The sequence below is a fragment of the Schistocerca americana genome, chromosome X (assembly GCF_021461395.2).
Source record: "Schistocerca americana isolate TAMUIC-IGC-003095 chromosome X, iqSchAmer2.1, whole genome shotgun sequence".
NCBI classification, from domain to species: domain Eukaryota; kingdom Metazoa; phylum Arthropoda; class Insecta; order Orthoptera; family Acrididae; genus Schistocerca; species Schistocerca americana.
This window is the reverse complement of record NC_060130.1, coordinates 745,116,831-745,136,270: the sequence shown is the minus strand read 5'-3', so window position 1 is coordinate 745,136,270 and position 19,440 is coordinate 745,116,831. Positions and strand designations below refer to the sequence as shown.

The following is a 19,440-nucleotide window of genomic DNA, read 5'->3' as shown; positions in this document are numbered from 1 at the left end:
TAAGTATAGTGTATTTTGTTTCCATAGTTTGCACTTGAACTGATTAAAATTTGTGTGTGTTTTTATGGCTCATGATGACAAACAAAGCTGGTTCCTTTTGAAATGAGAAAACCAGCAACCCCATCACCACAGAGCCATACCTGATAGCTGTGGAACAGCAGCCACTGGTGTGTTTCTTTACCATAGGTCCCCAAGCCTGATATGGTTTCTTTCTACAAGATCCCAAGCCTGATGATACATTTCTGTAATTGTCAGTAAACAACACTAGACGAGGTGTCTCTTAGGATCCTAGCCTACGTTTTCTTCAAGATACTTGAATTTGTTACAGCTGCCATTTATTTGCTGTAGAATGTCATGAGGGAAACTATATTGCTGGCCAGGCTCACTGAGGGTGCTGCAATAACTGCAATAATATGCTGTTCTAGAATGCAGCACTTTTCACTCCTTGGCCAATAAAGTGAATGTGTTGGGTCTTGTGGGTGCATAGCACTTATTAAAGTGTCCTTTTGCTCAGCAGAAGTCTCACAGGTATTTCCAACCCCAACTCTAGCATAAATGCATGCTGCATACTGTCCTGGCTGAAGGTCCAATGTTAATATATCTCCTCCACTACTGTCACTGATTTTGGTCAAAAAAGATGATGCATCATTTGAGAAGCTGCTGATCTGAACTGCTGTTTCACCAATTGACAAAAAATGATGATATTCTCTAGTTACTGCTAAAGTATGCCTCTGTTAAAACTGCTCTTCTTGTAACACTTTATTTTGTTCAGTTTCTTCTTTGCCGATGAAAGCAAATTTCATGCCATTAATGCTCTCACAGCAGAAGCAAAATGGATCGGACTTCCAGGTAGAAGAATATGCTATATGTATTTATGGAAAAGAGTGGTGGGTTGAAAATATCCAAGATTTTTGCTGAGGAGAAGGATGCTTTAATAAGCTTTGTGCACCTACATGGCTCAGCAAATTCACTTATTGGTCACCAAGGAGTGAAAAGTGTTGAATTCCGAAACTTCACATTAGTACAGAAACCGACAGGTGGCTGCTGTTCCACAGCTATCGGATGTGGCACTATGGCAATGGATGTGCAGGTTTTCTCATTCGAAAAGAAACCAGAAGAGGTTAAGCCACATGGACCACAGCAACACATTTACACAACATTTCATCAGTTCACATAAACTGCAAACTGTGGAAACAAAATATGCCACACCTAAAACTGGAATTAAACTACCATGTCAATAGCAGTGCACAATAAAGACATACTCTAAATTCTCTATTACATGAATCCTTAGCGAAAAACGTCAGGCAGATTGCTACAAACTTCCCCAAAGCTTACGCAATGTGACAATGACGTAAAACTTTTTTACAATGTGTGTTGTACTGTTATGCAAGAATTTTACTACCATGATGTCCGGTGCCTTCATAATACAAAGTTAAAATTGAAGTTCACAACCAGTTTGATTCTGTAGTTATCGCAGCAAAATGAACAAATAAATAAATCTGGATTATGTATTCAAGAGAAAGAGCTCCACAAACTGAGCAAATCAATAATGCATTGCTCCACCTATGGTCCTTGTGTATGCATTGATTGATCGAGATATTGGCTGTCCTCGTGAGGGTTATCATGCCAAGTATTGCCCAACTGGTGTGTTAGATCGTCAAAATCCAAAGCTGGTTGGAGGACACTCCTGTTAACAAGTGAATTATGGCAGGGAAGGCTCTTAGATCTGCACTAAATTTCAAAATGCAGTACAACTTAGAGAACAGAATTTGGTGCTAAACAAGCTTTCACATTTGCCATTTGGTTTGAAAATGGGAAAACAGAACTGCCGACACCAGAACACAGGATGCTACCCATAAAGGTATAGCTCACAAAAGGAACATTCCACAGAATACTGAAAAACATATATGGCAAGCAAAATATTGACAAATAGCTATTATTGATGAAAACGAAGAATGGGTGAGCTGGGGAAGATAGAAGTTGAACGTATTATCTAATGTGTGATGGGGTATTGTACTGAAGATCAAATATCATGAAAGTGGAGTGGAAATTTTGCATACCTGAACATGCTGTAGATGATCTCATATAGTATACGCACTTAAGCTGTCGACACTTTAGACCCAAGAAGTGCCTGGGAAAATTGAGACAAGACTGTTCTGACATTTACTGACAACATGTGAAATTTGTGAAACAAAACAAGACTGTTGACATTAAATATAAAGGTTTTGTGTACCCTTTGTTGGCAAAAGGATTAAACAGACAGTAGTGCTTGAGCTACTAGGACATTTCCCTAGGCTGACATGAGGAACAACACAAGTTGTAACTATCAAGCTTTTCTCGATATATACAAAACTGTACCACCAAAAAAGGCCACAAGCAGTACGGTAATGAAAGAATGGAAGGATCTGTCTCATAAATGTCTGTACATCAAAAAAAGTTGTCAGTGGCCACGGTAACCAGTTTGAACGTAAGAAATGGGCCCAGACTAAGAAGACATCATGTACAGCCACTGTTTATTTCATGATAGAGACCAGCATCGAAAGCTGTGGAGTGAGTTGAGAGAGAGAGAGAGAGAGAGAGAGAGAGAGAGAGAGAGAGAGAGAGAGAGAGAGAGAGAGAGAGAAACTACGTATGTCAGGTGTAACCGTCATAAACAAGGGTAATGGAGTCAGTTAAATGGCAATTTTGAAGAAGTTGGGTTGGGTTGGGTTGTTTGGAGGAAGAGACCAAACATCAAGGTCATTGGTCTCATAGGATTAGGGAAGGATGGGGAAGAAAGTCTGCTGTGCCCTTTCAGACTAACCATCCCAGCATTTGCCTGGTGCAATTTAGGGAAATCACAGAAAATCCAAATCAGGATGGCCGGACGCAGGATTGAACCATCGTCCTCCCGAATGCGAATCCAGTGTGCTAACCACTGCGCCACCTCGCTCGGTTTTGATGAAGTAATCAATAATGAACCACAAGATTCTACAAAAATTCTGGTTGACAGGGAGCCTGTCAACCTGAAGAGAAAAATCCTAATGAACTACACTGATGATGAGATATGGGAGGAGAAAATCATGTGGAACAAATGCTAGTGAAGAAGGCCGATGCCGTGAAGCCACAGTATGACAAGCTGATGCATCAGATAGTATATAGAAGGGAGACCATCTCCTGGTTAGGTCGCATGTTCAGTTAAAGAAGGCTAATAACAAAATTAAATTCCATCAGTCCACAAATGTCCTTAAATATTGTTGAAATTACGCACATGAATATTCTAAGCTGGAAAATATACGAACTGGCAAAATTTATGAAAGAGAACATGTTTAAAATGTCTGTAAATATTATATGATAGAAGAAGAGGCGGAAGAAGACAGCGAGGATATTGACCACGTTTCGATTGAACGTGATGTAGGACAACATGAAGAACAGCTCTGTCCACTAAAGAAAAGAACTGTCACGTCCATGAACAGTGATTAATATAGTATTTGTGTTTTTTAACTGTCTGTGTCATTGTGTTTTACGAGTAGTGACAGCAGCAAAGTAGATTTGTTTTGTGAACAGTGAAAGGATTTTTTTAGATATTTATGAGGGTCGAAGCGCGGCAGCCACAAAGTCAAAGATTGTTTTGAAAACCACACTACATCACTAAGCAGGACCTACAGTTTAACACTGATTCTGATCCACAATGCAACTCTGCATTCTTCATATCAGCTAACATCACCAGAGGCGAAAGAAGTTATAAGTGACAAATGAAAATCTTAGGACTGACCAGGGATCATGCCAGAGACCTTTGGATTTGCAGTCAAGCACTCTAAGCTGAGCCACCAAATCCCATGAAAATAGTAATTGCTAGGATGACAGCAAGTAAGTATTCAGTTTATCTATGGATGGTGCACTACACATGAAATCAATGGGAAAAATCAAGATCACATTCTCAGTAGCACCTGTTGGTGATACATATTATTATTATTATTATTATTTGAACAGTTATAAAGGCTGACTGTCATAGCATGAAAGATTAATCTGGAAACGCAATACAGCCATGACAAGCTTCAGTGCTAAACTGAAACTAAACATTTTACCATTATCAAGAGCATGGTTGGGTCTAGGCATTGGAAGAAACACACTTTTCTAATAAATTCAATAAATGAAATAAAATATGTACAGTTATTCTTTCAAATGAATATTTTTCTACTTAAATCTGAGGAATTTTAATATCTACAAAGTAAAGAGAAATGCTTTTGTTAAGGAAACATGGCCATATTTCCCAATGAAACATGTTCTCCCTGTTAATCATTCTTTATCCATGTCCAACAGCCACCAACCAAACTGCTGAAATTAAGCATGAGCACAAAACATAGAAGAAAGGAGGTTACATATACTGGCAGTTGTTGCTCTCCATAATTAACACGTACCTCAGCCTGAAAAGGATCTACAAAGATGGGTCTAGACAGTGCACACAGCCTTTTTAGAACCAAATTGGGACTCTCCTCTTGTGGCATGATGTACATGTTGACAAAGGAACATAAAACTATTCTCACATACTGCCATTCAATAAGCTGCCTTTAAGTATTGAACCAATGTTACCCATGAATTATCCTGTTGTCATACATTTAAGACCTACTGGACAAAAGTTACAGTGTAGGCACCAAGATAAACTTTGTTTGAATGCCATTCATGATAGTATCCATGAAATTAACTGACTGCTTGAAAAACTAAGGACACGAAGAGAAATCAAAAGACAACAAAATTTACAATGACGACATATAACTACACCTACACCTACTTTGACCCATCTTAAAAGTTTGAGGCATACAGTGGCATCAAACCACAACCACACTCACTATCACCTTTCGCATAACTTCTGCAATGCATTAACACATTATATTTTAGTTTCTTGTACTAGCTATATGGTCAATCCATATGAAATGGTCCAGTGATGGTTGCTTGACTGTTTTTAAATATTTTAATTTTTATAGGTGATTGCCCTATATTTGAGAAGTTCAAACCAGTTTTTTAAAAATAATTTATCTTGCATCTTTACTGGATGGCGGCCATTTTTATTTGTAGGTGCATGACGATTTTTCAGTCTGGAGACATTAGCGAAAACTTTAATATCTCTGCACTGGGTTAAGTTACAACATTGCAACTGACACGATTATTTTTAGAAAAGTGTCCTCTACAACATTGTATATTACACAAAATACCCTAAATTCAAAAATAACCAGTCAAAATGACCTCCAAAGTTTGGTATCCAAATTTTCAAAAATCCACTTTTTAGACCCAAAAATAACAAACAAGGAGTGATTTGTGAGAGTCTATTTTTTCCTATAGTTAGTTATCATACACTACTAGCCTCATATAGAGCAAGAACACTTACAATTGATAACTTACAAAAACTCAAAATTCGTCACTATGTTTCTAAAATCCAAAGTAAGTTTTTGAAGGACAAAAAAAAGCACAACTTCATGAAACTAAATGCATAGTGCTAGCTGATTTTGCAGAAAATTTTACATTTGTGATTCAGGATGCAATACAAGGGTACCACTGGGTCAATGCCCAGGCAACAATGCATCCATTTATTCTCTACTTTAAAAATGAGAAAGATGAAGTTTGCAATCCTTAAATTTGCTTTCTAAGCGACTACTTCGAGCACAACACTTTGGCTGTACATGTGGTCAAAAGTATGTAATAAATTACATAAAAGAAAATTTTCCCAAGGTTGAGAAGCTGATATATTTTTCAGATGGAAGTGGTAGTCAGTGTAAGAACAAAAAGAATTTTTCAAATCTGTGCAACCACGAAGTAGACTTTAGGTAGGAGGCTGAATGGCACTTTTTTTGTATCTTGCCATGGTAAAAATGCGTGTGATAGAGTAGAAAGTACAACAAAATGTGAAGTAAAGCCAGCCTATAAAGATCAACCACAGACCAAATTTTCACAGTACAGGACATGTATGTCTTTTGCAAGGATAATATTAAAGGCATTACCTATTTTCTAATCAAGAAGAAGTGGTTCTGCATATGAAAACAACACTTCAAACAAGATTTGAAAACTGTATAGCAATAAAAGGATCAAGGCATTTCCACAAATCCCTTGGCATTGCAGAAAACTTAGTTTGATGCTATGTAACATCAGAAACTGAAATTTATGAGGATCATTGTATCGGTAAAATTACATCTCTGTCTTTAACATTGAATGACATAGGGGCATGTGTGTATTATGAACAGTAGTGGCTTGCAAAGGTTGAAAGAATAAGTTTGGAAAACAACGTTTTTGTGCATTTTTACCACCCTGCTGGCCCAAGAACATCATTCAAGAAATCTACTGGTGACAAAGTTTGGATACCAATGAAAAATGTTTTAAGGAAACTTTCAGTGCTTGAACTTACCACAGCAACTGGGAGGTCTTATTCTATATCACAGAAGCTGTCTGAAGAAATAAGTGTTCTTAACATTCACCACCAGGTTTAGGAACAGTCGCATCTCAAAGGATGTTAATTGAAAATATTTATTTTAAGTTTGTCAAAATAATATAAATGTTAATTTCAGTGATGTTTCCACTTTTTGTACATAATTCAGTACTTACTTCAATAATAATTGATTATATCCCACCAATATCACAATGTAGAGTAATGTGAATTATCTCCTCAATTTCAAAAATTAGTATCATCAGATACCAATGCTGAAATTTTCACAGTACTTTGCTATCATATAGGTGTACAAATTGTGCAAAAATCATATTTTTATATTCAGTCCCACTTGAGATAACCAACCGCAAACTTCACAAAAAATGAAAATTTTCAAATTTCAAAAATTTATAAAATATTAAGGAAACATTTGTAAGTGTTCTTGCTCTATATGAGGCTAGTAGTGTATGATATCTAACTATAGGAAAAAATAGACTCTCATAAATCACTCCTTGTTTGTTATTTTTGGGCCTAAAAGGTGGATTTTTGAAAATTTGGATACCAAACTTTGGAGGTCATTTTGACTGGTAATTTTTGAATTTAGGGTATTTTGTATAATAGACAATGTTGTAAAGGACACTTTTCTATTCATATTTTTGCTAACGTCTCTCAACTGAAACATCGTCACACACTTACAAACGAAAATGGTCGCCATTTGGTAAACCTGAACGGTAAACTTAAAAAAAAAAAAAAAAAAACAAACAAACAAACAAACAAACAAACAAACAGTTTTGAACTTCTCAATTATTGGGTAATCACATATAAAAAAATTAAAATATTTTAAAATGGTCCAGCAACTAACTTAATTTTTATTGGACCACTTCATTTGGATTTACCCTACAAGCTGGCTGCCCTCACAGGGGGAGATGTGTCTTATCCAAGCCACCAATGCACTACCCCCGCCAGTTGCATGTTTTCGGTCCCAGCATTGTCTGCATACCACAAAGGGGCCAACTTAAAGTGTGTACAAAGTACATTATACTGGCCACTTGACTATCCTGGCTTTATATTACCCACACCACCTCTGAATTACAGAGCTCATCATGAAAGTAAGCACATAAAGGTCACACAGCTTTCTTACAGTATCACAACAACATAGAAGTAGTGAATTGTGTCAACTGACCAGCCAGCACTAGACATGGCAAACAGTCAATATTGATGGGCGAGGGGCCAAGCAGTGGGAAGTGAAGGGGACCGTTTTTGTACAATCTTGAACTGTCTAGTTGTATGACAGTGGCAGTAGTCTCACATCACTAATAGAACTCTGACCTACTGAAAGCCTTGATAAATGCCTTCTACTGATACCACCCAGTAGGGATGAAGAATATGATCTTTAAGTTTAGGAGCTTAAAAATTATCATTGCCAAACAAATTTAAGCGTCTAAATGCCAAATACAGTGTATCTAGGTACTTACAAATATTTGTCAATAGGTGCACTCTTACTCTTCATGCTCATCAACTTTGAAGTAACCTGACTTCTAAACACTTCTCGTTCTTCACTTGGTGCCATACGTTCTTCATCTTGGGTGAAAACACGTACAGTCCCATCACTGAAACCATAAAAATTATTAATTACTCCATTGTGTTCTCTCTGAATACAAGATAATAGATATGTTAATGCTACTTCTTTATATCTTCATAGGACACCTAAGACCTACTCTTTCACATCTATGACTTTTTTCCAATCTGAACTAATTTTTATGTAGTCAGGTTGTGTAATAATCCATATCTGTATTGTAACTATGTTCAAAACTATTAATCATGCTCAGTGACAATTACCAAGCAGAATATTTCAAAATTTCACCTAAACATTACAAGTATAATACACACACAATTTTGGATGATGTTTGGTTCATGGAGCACTCAACTGCACGGTTATCAATGCCCGTACAAATTCCCAATCGTTGCTCAGTCCAAGCTCACCACTTTCATGAATGATGATTAAATGATGAGGACAACACAGTCAGTCATCTCGAGGCAGGTGAAAATCCCTGACTCCGCCAGGAATCGAACCTAGGACCCCGTGCTGGGGAAGGAAGAATGCAACCACGAGACCACGAGGGGAGGATACATATAAAATACTTAGAATCTTAAAAGCAGTATGAGGAGAAGACAAGATGAGCAGTCAGCTCCATTTTGCTCATGTAATGTGTGTTGTCAACAAGTTAACTGGGACCCACATTTTGTGCTAAATTCTGTGCTAAACGGACAGCACTTGCATATGTTAAGATTGGCTGACACATACTTAAATGTTTGGTGCAACCTCAGAAGAAATTGCCTGATAAACTGATAAAGAGACAAGATGGTGCACATCATTGTAATGAATTTCAGTTCTCTGTAAAACTAAAAACATCTCTGGTTATGACCGAGTTATAGTATTTTTTTCTATCATGAAGTATGACTGCTGCTGTTGTAAGAACACTATTTGCCTGATCCTTTTTTTTTTTTTTTTTTTTTTTTTTTTTTGGGGTACTTCACGGTGGCCCTCTTCTGTGTTGAAGGCTGGACACCATTAACACTGAATAACGAGCTGAATAATTTGTCTACTCCACAATTACATTTAATGTTATTTTCCTTAGTGTAGCCTTATTTTGCAAAGATTAACCCCTGATATGCCTAATAATGACCTTATCCTATACAAGGGTTGCCAAGTCAACCAGCCCTCACTGTGGCCAGTAGGTTATGTTACAGCTGCAGCCTGTCTTTTTCAACAGTGGTTCTTTCCACATTATAAAAAAACTCTGTCTTGGCATCCGTCATTGCAGGAGTGTTCCTGACCATAAGAGGGATCGGTTCTTTCCTGCACCCTTTTATTTATTCCCTTGTTTGCTTCAGTTTCTCTTCAAATAGCAGCTATTCCTGCTAGGTAATACAGTCATTCACTTCCCATTGATGCAAACTGCCTGTTATAATTCAGTCTACCTTGTTTGTGTGTATAGAGCTATTCAAACAAAACAAGCATACTCTGCCACAGAAAGATCTTGTTGAGAATCTAAGAAAATACAGATCCTATATAAAATGATTAAGCATGGGGGAGGCTTCTATTCAGTCACTCTTAGACCAGGCTGTTGTGGCAATAAAAGACAGCAAAAGGAATGGAGGACTCAGAAATAGGCATCCTTACTGCTGAAAAGTTAGATACAAATAAGTCACCATATCCAGATGGAATCACAATTAGATTTTACAGGGTACTCCTCAGCACTGGTCTCATACTTAGCTTCCATTTATCATGAATCTCTTGCTCAGTGGAAAGTTCCAAGCGACTGAAAAATAGCCCAGATAACTCAGATGTGTAAAAGAATGAGCCCGCAAAATTACAGATCAATATCTTGAATGTCAGTCTGCTGCTGATCTAGGGGCCAAGTAACAAATGTGACATTAGTGCTCATAAAAACATAAGTCTGATCATATTTCTGTTCTCTTTTTCCTATGTTTCAAATTTGAATACCTTTTTAGTTTTTCTGTGATTGTTATATTGCAAGTTTAACTGCACACTGAACTTCCAATAGTCATTATCTATGTTTGACTTTTGCTGGCATACTCACCTCATGCTCACAGCGAACTGCACACACCTACAGATATTCTAGACATCCAAGGTGTCTACCTCAGACCATGTACTTGGTCCCTCTGATCATTACTGTCAGATAAAGCTAAGGACAGGCTTGGTAAAATCCATAAAACTGCAGGCCAACATAAGGACATTCTTGGAACATAAACACTTTTCTGGGGGAATTGGCAAACTGAACATGTGATGAAATGTATACTGGAAAACACTGTATATGCTAAGTTCTCGACATTCTGCACAGAGTTTAAATTAATTTTCAAGTAGGCATTTTAAAACATAGCCAATTCAACAGCAGCAGCTAAGTAACATGGATGGATAACTGTGGGTATCTGAAAGTCCTCATAGAGACAAACTCCTCAGTTACAAAATAGCTGCCCTAATTCACAATTCCTGGATTACTAACACAGGTACAGAAATATATACAGAATGGTACTGTTTGCCGCAGAAAAGCTATTCAATTACAAAATGATATATAACGTAGAAAATAAAAGCAAAAGTAGAGTGGGATACCATTCAAAATGAAAATGGGAAAGTCAGACAATTATACCAACATACAAGTAAGAGATGGAGGTAAAATAATGGAAAACCCTCATAATTGGTAAATTTTTAATGTGGCTATTTCTTTGGTACTGAAGAGTAGCTGCAACAAAATCTTCCTAAAACACATGTAGCACTCACCATGACCCATACAGCAAGTACAATTCTGACATTTCTCACAACAGAGCTTTAAGCCACGAGCAGAAAACAGAAATTAGAAAATAAGAAGCCATCTGGCTTAGATGAGGTTCCAGTTTGTTTTAAAGACAGCATACAAGCCCCATATACAAACATAATACATGCGTCTTTTTAACCCTAGAACTGCCGGGCTGGGTCTGTGAGACCCACTGGTTTTTGTTTCACTGAATTTATATTCTTATAGTTGCTGATTTGACTCGAGCGCCCTGCTACCTTCCTGAAATATCCGAGAGAAAGCATTACTGTTGTGAATAAGGTTTTTCTTTGTTTAGTCATTATTTGGCAGTCTTTCAAAAAGCGCGCGGGTCTGTCAGACCCAGCCCGACCATTTACGTAACTAATTCCTGCCAGTGCAATCCCATTTTTATTTTGGTGTATCATTGATTAACTAGTTATTTTGTGAACTATGTGTGATGTCCTAACACTGAATTATCATTGTCAGTAGTCTGCAGTATAACATGGCAACAGAAAGTCTTTCTTACAGTGAAATTTGCAGAATTTTGTATGATGATCAGACTGAAGCAGATGATTCCGATGCGGACCCAGACTTCAAAATAAACAGTTATCATGACAGCAATAGTGAAATAAGTGGTGATGAAGAGGAAGATGTTCAGTCATCTGCCGACACCGACGCACCTGCTATCGCTGATTGAAGTACAGCTCCTCTTACCGACTCAGGTACGTCACCTATACGCTATTATAAAGGAAGGAAGGAAGCTACTAAATGGCGAAAAACGTGTTTCCCACAAAGCGTTCGAACGAGACATCACAGCATAATTACAATGCATTTGCCTGGAAGTATTCGAGCTGCAATGGATGTACATTCACCGCTAGAATTATGGCAGTTATTTTTTAGCAATGCATTGATTGATACAGTTCTTGAATCAACCAATATCTATATTGATTCAGTTCCAAACAATTATGCAAGTGACCCGAACATGGCTAGGTCTGCCAGTTTTGATGAACTGAAGGCATATTTTGGCCTACTTTACTTAGCTGGAACATTGCATGGCCGTAAAATGAATATTGAAAACTTTTGGAATACAGATGGGACAGGAATTGAAATCTTTCGTGCAAGTATGTCACTGAAGAGGTTCAGATTTTTGACTTCTTGTATCAGGTTTGACAACATCCATACAAGGGAAGAAAGAAAAGCACAAGAGAATCTTGCTGACAGAAGAACCATTCTTGATATGTTTGTCTCAAGCTGCAAAGTATATTTTGCTCCATCAGAAAACGTTACTGTGGACAAAATGCTTGTTCCATACAGAGGCAGATACAGGTTCAGGATGTATATCCCAAATAAACCTGCGAAGTATGGGATCAAGGTCTTCGTCCTGGCTTTTTCTAAAACATACTACATAAAACATTTGGAAATTTATGCAGGTGCACAATCTCAAAGACCGTACAAAGTCAGTAATAAGGCAGATGATGTTTTCTGTCTTAAAGACCCAGTAAAAGGGTCTGGAAGAAATCTGGCAATAGACAATTGGTTTACTTCTTACCCACTCATCAAAAAACTATTACAAGAAAAGAATATTACTGTTGTTGGTACGTTAATAAAAGCCTGAAATTCCGTTTGACTTTTTACCCAAAAAGTCTAAAGAAGAGTACTCAAGTACGTTTGGATTTCCAAGAAGATATCGCATTACTTTCATATGTACCAAAACAGAACAAATCAGTACGCCTTTTGTCGTCAATGCACCATGATGATGAAATTGACAGTGACAGCGGTGGAAAGAAAAAACTAAGTATAATAACGTACTACAACAAAACCTTGGGCGGCGCAGATCCACAACCAGGCAAAAGGGGAAGATGCTACAAATGCAAGGACAGCAAAACTAAATACTTTCGCAAAGTTTGCAAATTGTGGTTATGCTTGGCACATGCAGAGATGGTTTGCGGCGACTGTTTTGAAAAGTGATAACATTAGAGGACGATACTTCATGAACTATTCTTCAAATTCATGATTTCCATTTATACAACAAAAGTTCATCATTTTTGCTTTTTATTTCTACAACTTAACTCTCATTTATATTCTTATTTCAGTCAAATTTACTTATATTTTCAGTTTACTGACATTTAGTATGTGTTTCAGTTTCTTTTCAGTAATTTTTGTATGATGCAGAAAGCTGAACTAATGTCACTATAGCATTTAGTAGTGCCTAATCAAAATAAAAATTCGACATTTGATCTAAACATACTGTTTGTCATTTGTTACAAGTGATTTATTTATTGGGTCCCACAGAGCCAGCCCGACCGTTCTTGATATTATTTTTCACCCGAACATTCTAGGGTTAAGATAGACTAATGAGTTACATGAATAAATACACCCAATTTAACAAGCCAAACTTTGGTGTCCAATGTGTGAGATGTACAATGTGGCAATTACAGAATTCACAGAAGTGGTACTTGAGGCCCTCGACAAGGGTGACAGTTATAGGCATATTCTTACACTTGTTTAAGGCTTCTGACATTGTTGGTCATAAATTACTACAATACAAGCTAGACACACTATGTGTAAGCAGAATATCAAACAACTGGTGCCAGCCTTCACTGGAAGGTGCAAGAAGGTAGATAGAGTTCACATGTCTATGGATGATAAATTTCCAGTGAAACAATCGTCAGATAAGAAATATATAAACATAGTATCCCTCAAAATGCGTATTGGGTCAAATTCTATTGTAAATGTATATGAATAACCTCCCAGAAAAAGTTCTTTCATTGATGACGTCATGGTCACTGATAAAACACCAGAATTCCTATTAGAGAAACCTTCACAGATATTTACGATTTGGCAGTATGTTATAAATTAATTCTGAACATAAAGAAAACAACAATACACACTTCAGCACAGAGAAGGAAAACAAGATAGTCACAAGAAGCATAGACGATAAATCTACCGACTGGTAACAACACAAAGGTTTTAGCGGTGAATATTCAATGCCAGTTAACACGGAATAAGCACACACAGATGCTGGCTAAAAAGGACAAAACAAGTCATCAGGTTGTAGGAGCCAATATTTGTGGTGACATATTATCCTACGTACTCCCATTCCTTAGCTATGGTATTCTTTTCTGGGGACGAAAGACACAAAAGAGGGCCACAATTCTTAAACTTCAGAAATGGGCCTTAAGAATAATAACAAGACGTGCTAGTTGGGTTCATTGTGAAGAACTGTTTTAAAAAAGCTTGGTATCCTTACTGCACCAAGTTAGTACATCCATCAATATATTGCACATACCAGGGACAACATTACTAAATATTTCACTAATTGTTCTATACATAATCATGGAACAAGAGTCAGTTTGGACTCACATTTACCAATGAAAAACAAACAAAAAACTCAAAACAGCATTTTCAGGGTTGCCACAAGTTTCCCCAAGTGAAATTCCGTGATATTTCCCTGATTTCCAGACAAGTTTTAGCATTTTTCCCTGACAAATTTTGAGATCTCAAGGGTAAGTTAAGATGTAAGTGGACAATCTATCTTTGCAGCTACGGTGCACGAAACAAAAAAGAATTGCAAGCAGATGGCATTTCCTGATGTGAGCAAAAATCTTAAGTATTAACCCTTTCAGACCCTCTGGCTACAATTGTGTACATTAATTTTTACAGTCTCTTAGCTGCAACAAAAGTATTTCTTCCCTAAGCTAACCTGAGCTACACACTTGCAAATGTTCAACCTTTTCATCTCGTGCAAATGCTGCCAACCATTGGGCGTCACTATAAAAATATCAGCAAGTCAATGTAGCAGTGGGCAGCAACTCGTAACCACCAGAATACATGGTTCGCTATATTCCAGTGTATACTTGAATATTGTTGTTGTTATTTTACATGGAAATTATTAAATGATCATTTTACTATTTATTACAATAGAGAATATTTCATAATTAGTTGTTTTAGTCCTTAAAGTGAAGCCAAGTGAACAAAGTACATTTTGGAAACGGGTACATATTATTGTATAAATCTTGCTCCTAAAATCATTAAAAAAATCACCTAAGACCACTACGACATAGAGAAAAAGGTTTCTTCCTCCAGAAAAATCTTGGGTCTGAAAGGGTTAATATCAACATTTTTAGTAATGAATTGATTTTAGATGGAGAAAGCAAGCCAAATGATATGTATATTTCATTAAGAACACTGATGTTATTTTATTTCAATAAAATGAAACACGAAACTTCCTGGCAGATTAAAACTGTGTGCCCGACCGAGACTCGAACTCGGGACCTTTGCCTTTCGCAGGCAAGTGCTCTACCATCTGAGCTACCGAAGCACGACTCACGCCCGGTACTCACAGCTTTACTTCTGCCAGTATCTCGTCACCTACCATTCTGAAAATGAAACACATTTGGTGACACAATTACAAATTAGCTTGGAGTCACAAGACAGATTTGAAATACCTTCAGCGATTTCAGAAATGAACTCAGAAAAAAGTAGGCTTCCTGAATGAAGTGTATAAGGCAGGTAAGAGTTGCATAAATCAACACTAAAGGTGACCACCGGTACAATGTTGGTTCTACTGTGTTCGTTATTGTTGGTTATTACTAGACCGCGGATTTTAGGTAAAAACTCATTTTGTTCCAGAGTTCCTATTTGCATAAAAATTTGTACTTACGCGTTTCATGACTATTTACACTTAATAGTGTTAATTCTATAGGACCTAAAAAAGCCTATTTCGATGTTAGTATCTATTTTTGCCTATTTCGGCTTTAATATCCTAAAAAGTGCCCTATTTCATCATATAAGACAGTGGCTCCAAGTTTTTCCACACTATACGACACATGGGAAAAAATATTTTCTGCCCAGCATGCAGCAAGGTGGCTAGTTGATACGCGCTCATGCTTCGTATTTGCCTAACACTTCTGTCTTTTTTTATTTTTTTATATCGCTATCCCTGTTAATAGCAAATACTCTTAATAGGTGTTCTATTATTCATATGTAAAAAATAGATCACGGATCTTTAAGTTAAAACCTATTTTTTTCCTAAGTTCCAATTTGCATATAAGTTAGTACTTACGCGTTTCATGACTAACTAAACTGAATACCGTTAGTTCTATAGGACCTAAAATTGAGTATTTCAACATTAACGTCTAATTTTGCCTATTTCGGCATCAAAATCCTAAAAAGTACTTATTTCGTTAATCTGACAGCATTCTTGTGTTTTCAAAGATTAGAAAAAGGAAGTAAACTTAGGGCTTTATGTCTCGTCCAGGCGAAGGTCGTTAGAGACTGTTTACAATTCCTTTGCTTGCCTTACTACCAACAGCACTCGACACGGTTGAATGGTCATCCATCAAAGTACGCGCCCAGCGTGACAGTGCTTAACTTCGGTGAGCGAATGGGAACCGTTCAAAGATTTGAGTTACACATTAGAATCGAACGTGGAAGTACTAAATGTTATATTTGAAAATATTTCATTCGTAGGATTCTGGCCAGCTGTGTATTTTCTCAAATAAACTGTTTCATAGGCCTTAAGCTGAGCACGGATTAAAAAATCACAATGTTAGTCATAGACGCCCTCTATAGCTAAATTACTGCCCTTCGAGCATTTTCTCGCTGCTGTCTACAGGCAGTCGTATCAAACTACTCTGTTGAGTGAAAGATATTATACGTGAATGTTCCGGTTCGAAAAATAATTTGCCAGTAGTGAGATGTTTTCATCTGAAGCATCGGTAGATTCTATGCTCTTGTTCAGAAGGGGCGGCCATCTGTCAGGTGCCATATGTCCAGCAACGAGTATGGTAGTTCCCCTACCGCTCCCATGTGGGGAGAAAAAAAAAGGTCATCGTTCACTTTCTCCCAGCTGAAACAAATCAGTACATTGTGTAGCGACCAACATGTTAAGCGTTACTGACGTTCTAAGTGCAAAATAAATTCTAGTTTCTGTGTGAGAATACTACGCCATACCGAAAACAGCTAGTTCAAAGTCTACTCACATAAGGCAGTGGCTGCAAGATTTTCCGCATTATACAACAGATGGGAAAATTATTTTCTGCCAAGCATGGAACAAGGAGGTTAGTTGATGTTTTCCTTAGACTTCTTATTTTCCTGTCACTTAGGATTCTTTTTTATCGCTATCCTTTAGTAATACAAAGTACTCTTTATATGCGATTCTAAACTGCAGTTCCCTTTTCTCTCATATTAGGTTTCGAGTGTTAAGAAATCTCACTTAACTAAGCATGCAGATGGAATTGCACATAAAGCTAATGTTGAACGAAAGTCAAAATTGAAGCAAACTCTTTTAACCAATAAATCTGGTGAATCCTCCGAAAAAAACAAGTTAGCAGTGATTTGTGTCATGCACTTGTGGCAGCAAACATCCCCTTTCGGAAACTAGAAAACCCTATTTTCAGAGGTTTTCTTGAGAAGCACTGCCATCAGTCTATTCCTGCAGAGTCAACTCTACGTAAGAATTATGTGGATTCAGCTTACAATGCTGCATTGCACAGAATCCGAGAAGATGTCGGAGAATCTTGTATATGGATTTCTGTGGATGAAACTACTGACAGTCTTGGCCGTTACATTGCAAACCTGATTATTGGCAAGCTAGATCTAGATGCTCCATCCAGGGCTCATTTGATTTACTCAAAACAGCTTGCAAAAACTAACCAAAAAACAATAGCACAGTTTGTGAACAATGGGCTTAAGGTGCTATACCCAAACGGAGTGGATGAGAATAAGGTGCTTCTGGCCATCACTAATGCTGCTGCATATATGATAGCAGTGTTTCAACTATTAAAAGTGTTCTACCCATTGATGCTGCATGTAACTTGTGTAGTGCTTGGGATCAACCGCATAGCAGAGCAAGTAAGGCTACAATTTCCTGAAGTAAATAAAGTAAAAATTTTTGTTAAGGCACCATCAAGAATACAGGTATTCAAAGAACAGCTTCCAGACGTCCCATTGCCGCCAGAGCCTGTTGTCACCTGCTGGGGCACGTGGCTGATAGCAGCAGAATACTATAGTACGCATCTCTCTGCTGTCCAGAAGGTGGTTGAAAATATACCAGAGGATGCTGCATCCATAACTGCAGCAATGGAGTTACTCAAATATTCTTCTTTAAAATGGGACTTATCTTACATTAGGGCCCACTACACATTTATGGCAAGAATAATTTCACAATTAGAAGGCTCAGGGATACCTATCTACAACAATATTTCTTTGCTTGAAGAAGTCAAAACGAAAATTAATGAAACACCAGGTGAAGTAGGGGAAAAAGTACGGGCCAAAAAGGCAAACAGTTTTGCAGAAGGAGTTGTGTGCAGTTGCCGACGCAGCATTCCTGTCCAACATGTGCCGAAAATGAAGTACGCACCTGTCACATCTGTTGATGTAGAACGTTCTTTTTCAGCGTATAAATTGAATCTAACTGACAAGCGCCACAGTTTTTCACTAGAAAACCTGGAAAAGATTTTGGTTATTTATTGTGAAGCCAACTATGGTCAGAATATGTGAAACTATGTATTAATTAAACCATTGCTACATCTTTTTTATGGAGATCTTTATCTTGCAGGAACTCAAAAATATTTGGAGTCATGTTCAACATTAATGTTGTAGATTGCTGTGCTCTGTAACTGTGTAAATATTCATTCTCCTTGTTTTAATGACTAATAAGATGTTCATACTGTCAACACTGTGTATTTTAATTTATTTTTATTTTCTCTGCATCTTTTTATTAGAGGATATTTTAGGTTTTATATAGCCAAAATGAACTACTGAAGGAGCCTATTTTAGGTGCCCAAGACACACTTTTTTACGACCTAAAAATCCGTGGACTTATTACCCACTGTGTTATGTCTATTATTTTACAGGTATTGTGAGATTTTTCTCTCAGGAAATATATGAGTACATAGCATACAAATCGCCAGTGACTGACAATTTTCTTCTTCTTATCACCCTTGCTTTCTAACACAAACTACTTTTTAATTTGCAAAATGGACAACAAATAAAATGTCTATAAAATGCCACACTGTACAATGTACTTGCAGTCAAAATTCCTGAAATCAATCAATCCATGGTGACTGGCCTGCTGAGGAGCACAGCAGTCCTGGGTCCAGGGAGAAACCATGAAAATCCGCTGCAGTACACCACACGCAAACAGACCCATCCTGCAAGCAGATCGTCGACACAAGATCCAACGGGCAGGGCCTGCACATTAGTGGGAACCGAATGGCTTCAGATCGTCAGGCCCAATCCATTACAGATACCGGCAGAAGCAGCCTGCGGTTTTGGCCCATCGCAGAAATCCTCTAGTGTGGCCAGCTATTCATGAGCCACAGACAGGATGTTGATGAAATGAGACCACGGTGATCAATCCGTGCAACAGATAACTTGTTCAAACACTCTGAGAATCAGTAATAATGAAGATAGGTAGCAACTCACCATAAACATGATTGTCAAGCCGCAGACATGCATGTAGAAATGACAATCACACTCGCACAGCTATATTTTCAGCCATAGTTTTTGTCAGAAAATTAGAGCACGAACACATTCACACAATCACACAATCACTCAGACACAACTCGTGCCCACATGAGTGTCATCTCCGGCTGCTGCATCCACAGTCTCTCAGAATCAGATCCAAACAAACCACTCCTCACGCCTCCCTGCCTTTCATCAGCAGCTGCTAGGCTAATGGAAAGAAGTGGGGGCAGCACTGACTGCAAGCTGAGGAGACTGGTA

At 37.6% G+C, this 19,440-nt stretch overlaps 1 protein-coding gene across 1 annotated transcript in view; it reads right to left on the bottom strand.

Annotated features, from left to right (window-relative positions):
* Nucleotides 1-19,440, bottom strand: part of LOC124556512 (phospholipase A-2-activating protein) — a 145,151-nt gene that overhangs the window by 58,081 nt on the left and 67,630 nt on the right. Inside the window, exon 6 of the mRNA XM_047130466.1 lies at nucleotides 7,870-8,004. Coding sequence (XP_046986422.1) covers nucleotides 7,870-8,004 — 135 coding nt within the window. The remainder of the gene's footprint in view (nucleotides 1-7,869; nucleotides 8,005-19,440) is intronic.